General features: G+C 47.2%; 1 protein-coding gene across 1 annotated transcript in view; it reads right to left on the bottom strand.

Annotated features, from left to right (window-relative positions):
• Nucleotides 1-540: 540 nt before the first annotated feature.
• lig1 (ligase I, DNA, ATP-dependent) overlaps nt 541-6,000 on the bottom strand; it is a 37,335-nt gene continuing 31,875 nt past the window's right edge. Inside the window, 6 exon segments of the mRNA XM_046321993.1 lie at nt 541-928; nt 1,474-1,566; nt 2,753-2,896; nt 3,021-3,074; nt 3,684-3,836; nt 4,496-4,578. Coding sequence (XP_046177949.1) covers nt 854-928; nt 1,474-1,566; nt 2,753-2,896; nt 3,021-3,074; nt 3,684-3,836; nt 4,496-4,578 — 602 coding nt within the window. The 3' untranslated portion in view covers nt 541-853.

Genomic DNA, 6,000 nt, shown 5'->3' with positions numbered 1-6,000 from the left:
GAGGGTACAGAGCTTTTTGTTTACTCCGGTGGACTCTATTCAAGTCACTATGTACTGCAAATATTAAGTTCCATTCAACTCCTCATTACACTGGCTGGCACATAGGACAACAAAGGGAACCAAGTGGTCTTCACTCACTGCCTGAATTATAAAACCTTAGAAGACATTAAAAGGATAAAGGGAAAAGGGGGGGGGGGGTACCTAGTCAGTAGTACACGGAAGGCTTTCAGACTCATACATGCTAAGGACAAGTTATAACCTAGTCAGTTGTACACGGAAGGCTTTCAGACTCATACATGCTAAGGACAAGTTATAACCTAGTCAGTTGTACACGGAAGGCTTTCAGACTCATACATGCTAAGGACAAGTATTAAAGCCTACCTGCAAGTTTCAGGTAAAGCGTTACCTAAATATGCATCGTAACAATCTGAACGATGGAAGTCATCAATAGTCTTGACGTTGTTTTTTGTGTTTTTTTTACTGCATATGTTGAGAAAAACATGTTCAGTGGCTAAAATGAGCACACACACACACACACACTATTATAAAATTAGCAAAAGCCTTTATTCACATACATCACGGTGATTTGACAACTGTACTTTATACTGGTGTGAATACGATCCCCCCACAAAATAAGCCTTAGGTACAACAACAAACTGTTTAACGTCATAACATTGTCAACGCCTATATATCTATAGCAACACAGCTGTTCACAGGGTCTTCACTTTCATTTTTGCATTGGCAGAGCCATATTCAGTTTCATCATTTAAAAAAACAATAATAATAATTATGTACACATTGAGGTTTCACCCGAGTTATTGGCGACTGGATGGGCAGCTGATCGGGTCAGAGGTCAGTAGTAGTCCTCGAGGTCAGCTTTGTCACCCTGATTCTGAACAACCTGCTGCTTCCTGTATAAATCAGCAATCTAAAAGAAAAATAGAACGACAGAAATCAGTGACTTGATTTCAGAGAGAAAAACAAAACGGTTCTGAGGGAGACGTTAAGATACAGAGAAGGAGAGGTGGAGCAAAGAGCAAACAAATACATCTCCCCTTGATTCCTTGCATCCTCTCCCCTTGATTCCTTCTCAAAACTCACTGGAGAAGGTCCAGGGGGCGGGACCTTGGACATTCAGAAGGTCCAGGGGGCGGGACCTTGGACATTCAGAAGGTCCAGGGGGCGGGACCTTGGACATTCAGAAGGTCCAGGGGGCGGGACCTTGGACATTCAGAAGGTCCAGGGGGCGGGACCTTGAACATTCAGAAGGTCCAGGGGGCGGGACCTTGGACATTCAGAAGGTCCAGGGGGCGGGACCTTGGACATTCAGAAGGTCCAGGGGACGGGACCCTGGACATTCAGAAGGTCCAGGGGGCGGGACCCTGGACATTCTCCTCCAATACAGTTGAGCAGGAGGAGAGGAGAGAGGACGCAATGTGCAACAAGACACACAACTCCAGTGTCTCAACGTACCTGTCCACCTGAAGTGGCCTCCTCCGGCTTCTTATCATCTCTGATCCTCAGGAAGCGTGGGAACCGAAGAGAGATGCCCTTCTCTGGGTCACACTGGGAAACAGAAGAGAAAATACACATGAATCACCGGCAATACTGTATTTGGCTAGTCCCAAATTGTTTTGTAGACTGTCAACAACATTTCAACTAACTATACTCGAACCATAACCCCAGCAAACGGTTGAAGACATTCTCTGGGTCACAAAGAGAGAAGATACGAGGACCAGAGAAAATGCATTAAAACAAGACCCTCTCAGTGAGTGCAGGTTTGACCTGCTAAATGAACATTACAACAAGACCCTCTCAGTGAGTGCAGGTTTCCCTTTCCCAGTTGATGCATTACTTACAAAGCACCCTCTGTCCCAAATGGCACCCTCTTCCCTATGTAGTACACTACCCATAAGGCTCTTGATCAAACGTTATTCACTATATAGGAAATAGAGGGCCATTTGGGACACACAGCCCTTGTATAAATCACAGATTAGGGCCCGTATCGACAAAGAGCTTCAGAGCAGGAGTGCTGATATGAATAGGATTTATGGACAGCAGCACCGCTACGCATACTCTGGCCCTGAGATGTATTTAAACATTTATTTAAGTCAGTTAAGAACAAATTCTTATGTACAATGACGGCCTACCCCAGCTAAACCCTAACCTGGACGACGCTGAGCCAATTGTGCGCCGCCCTATGGGACTCCCAATCACGGCCGATTGTGATACAGCCTGGAATCGAACCAGGGTCTGTAGTGACACCTCTAACACTGAGATGCAGTGCCTTAGACCGCGGAGCCCCTCGGGAGATATAGCCTAAATATTGGACCTAGGCCTATATGAGTGTGCATTTAAGTTGTGGGTAACATGGGTTCATGGTAAGTCTATTAAATAATATCCTTCCCAGAGGAAAGCAACAAGAGCCATGATCTCGCAAGACATTTGGGGGATCTTTTTTTTTTTAATACTCAAAATGTAGAGACGTAAACAGTTTGTTTTAGATTTGCAGAGCGGATTAATGAGGAAGAGTGTGGCGGTTACATCCCTTTCAGTTCTCAGATGAAATTGCATTGAATCGAATGAATCATTTCCAAATTACTTTGGTTGTGTCCCAAATGGCACCCTATTCCCTATATAGTGAACTACTTTATTGGGACCTGGTCAAAAGTAGTGCACTACAAAAGGAATAGGGACAGTCTTTAATTTATTAGTATTGATGTGCCAGTGGACAAACAAGAGTGATACTAACCAATCCCATGCCAGCCTTGTAGATCGGCGACAGCGATAGGTCGGCACACTTCACTTCCCATACTTGCACGGCATCGAGCCACAAGTCGGGCTCAGTTGATTGGTCCACACGGTAATAGGGGCGGGGCTTTGGCAAAATATGCTCCTGGAAAAAGACAATGGCTTCATAGTTAATTGGATCTAAAGACTTTTGGCAACTTTGCAACAGAAACTCCGGGCTTCGCTTCACAAAAGGAGAATAGAACACAGCAATGGTCTCTGTATTGTACCTTTAAGAATGTATAATGTTGCTCCAAATCTTCATCCTTGAAACCTGTCCCAATCTGCAAAGACAAAAGAACCAGAAAGACACATTCCCCTGCGGTAAACCAGACGAGACCCTTAGCAGAGTAGAATAACACAACTGACAGAATACCCTGTGTTAAATGCCTTGAGCCTAATTGGCCTGAGGAGCTGTCACCTTTCAAAACAGACAAACCAGCAGAGACAGAGGGGACAAAGTAACCTCGCAGGCAGACAGGTACACACACACACACACACACACACACACACACACACACACACACACACACACACACACACACACACACACACACACACACACACACACACACACACACACACACACACCCCCACACACACACACACACAACCCCCCCACACACACACACAGAACCCCCTCTCACACACATTTACATTTAAGTCAGAAACCCCCTCTCTCACACACACACACACAGAAACCCCTCTCTCACACACACACAGAAACCCCCTCACACACACACACACAGAAACCCCTCTCTCACACACACAAACCCCCTCTCACACACACAAACCCCCTCTCACACACACACACACAGAAACCCCTCTCACACACACACAGAAACCCCCTCTCACACACACACAGAAACCCCCTCTCACACTCACACACTGACCTTGCAGACGGACTGGAACTCTTCATTGTCCTCATCGTAGCAGGCGAGCAGAAAGCCTCCGTAGGTCCCTGCTCTCTTGCCCTTCCCCAGATAGGCTCCGATCACACACAGATCCATCGTGTCCCCCACGCCATCCAGATAATCCTTCTTCAGCTAGACAGAGAGATGGGGAGGATTTATAGACAAACCGAGAAGAACTTCTTGTGCACGCGTGCACATATGTAGTGCAGGGTTCTCGCCAAATAATGTAAGAGGAGCTGCGCCACCTTGTGGCCTGGCTGCGCCACTACATATACATATACATATACACACCTACTCATTCAAGGGTTTTTATTAATAATAGTGAAGACATCAAAAACGAATGCTAACCCAATTGAGATGGTTTGGTTAACACATTTTTGGTTAATACATGATTCCATGTGTTATTTAATAGTTTTGATTTCTTCACTATTATTCTACAATGTAGAAAATAGTCCAAATAAAGAGTAGGTGTCCAAACATTTGACTGGTACTGTATGTTATGTGTGTTATGTATACATGCATGTAAATATTCATGTACATATAAATAAAAAAAGTACATATTTATTTTTACTTTGTTATATAGAAGGCACTTTTTAGTTCTTGCAAGAAATGTCAGTTAACGATGTTAAAAACCGCAAAACTCTCAGTCTTGAGGGGGAGGCTGCCCCTGTCCGGGCGCACCCCCCCCCCCCTCCCAGCACCTTGTTAAATCCTGGGGAGAACCCTGTTGTTAAATCCTGGGGAAAACCCTGTTGTTATATCCTGGGGAGAAACCTGTGGTGTGTCTGTACCTTGAGCCAGTTGTGAGAGCGCTTGGCGATTTCATACGTGGCATCTTTCTCCAGAGTCTTCACCATGAGTCCCTCACAGGAGTCTGATGAACCCAGAATTACATACAGAAACAACATTTACAGTGTGTCCAAAATTTAATTTAAAATCTATTTTTAAAAAAGGAAATGGCAACAGATTCCCTATATAGTGCACTACTTTTGACGAGGGCCCATAGAAACATAACACCTAATGTCCCCCAAATGGCAGTCAATTCCCCATCGTCCTCAGAGAGCGTGTCGATTCCCCATCGTCCTCAGTCAGAGAGCGTGTCGGTTCCCCATCGTCCTCAGTCAGAGAGCGTGTCGGTTCCCCATCGTCCTCAGAGAGCGTGTCGATTCCCCATCGCCCTCAGAGAGCGTGTCGATTCCCCATCGTCCTAAGTCAGAGAGCGTGTCGGTTCCCCATCGTCCTCAGTCAGAGAGCGTGTCGTTTCCCCATCGTCCTAAGTCAGAGAGCGTGTCGGTTCCCCATCGTCCTCAGTCAGAGAGCGTGTCGGTTCCCCATCGTCCTCAGTCAGAGAGCGTGTCGGTTCCCCATCGTCCTCAGTCAGAGAGCGTGTCGGTTCCCCATCGTCCTCAGTCAGAGAGCTTGTCGATTGCCCATCGCCCTCAGAGAGCGTGTCGATTGCCCATCGCCCTCAGAGAGCGTGTCGATTCCCCATCGTCCTCAGTCAGAGAGCGTGTCGATTGCCCATCGCCCTCAGAGAGCGTGTCGATTGCCCATCGCCCTCAGAGAGCGTGTCGATTGCCCATCGCCTCAGTCAGAGCGTGTCGATTGCCCATCGTCCTCAGTCAGAGAGCGTGTCGATTGCCCATCGTCCTCAGTCAGAGAGCGTGTCGGTTCCCCATCGTCCTCAGTCAGAGAGCGTGTCGATTCCCCATCGTCCTCAGTCAGAGAGCGTGTCGATTGCCCATCGTCCTCAGTCAGAGAGCGTGTCGATTGCCCATCGTCCTCAGTCAGAGAGCGTGTCGATTGCCCATCGTCCTCAGTCAGATAGCGTGTCGATTGCCCATCGTCCTCAGAGAGCGTGTCGATTCCCCATCGTCCTCAGAGAGCGTGTCGATTCCCCATCGTCCTCAGTCAGAGAGCTTGTCGATTCCCCATCGTCCTCAGCCAGAGAGCTTGTCGATTCCCCATCGTCCTCAGTCAGAGAGCGTGTCGATTCCCCATCGTCCTAAGTCAGAGAGCGTGTCGATTCCCCATCGTCCTCAGTCAGAGAGCTTGTCGATTCCCCATCGTCCTCAGTCAGAGAGCTTGTCGATTCCCCATCGTCCTCAGTCAGAGAGCGTGTCGATTCTGCCGGCACTGATCTGTCTCGTATCTCGCAAGGGTGATGGGATAATTCAGCTACAATGTGTCGTCGAACATAAAAATAAAAAATACTACCTAGGTGACATCGTCTGCTGAACACAATTTCTGCCTGAAAACAGTGAATGAACGTAAGCAAAAACAATACATCTGTCAA

This window comes from Oncorhynchus gorbuscha, linkage group LG22 (genome assembly GCF_021184085.1).
Source record: "Oncorhynchus gorbuscha isolate QuinsamMale2020 ecotype Even-year linkage group LG22, OgorEven_v1.0, whole genome shotgun sequence".
NCBI lineage: Eukaryota > Metazoa > Chordata > Actinopteri > Salmoniformes > Salmonidae > Oncorhynchus > Oncorhynchus gorbuscha.
This window is presented reverse-complemented; position numbering and strand designations above follow the sequence as displayed.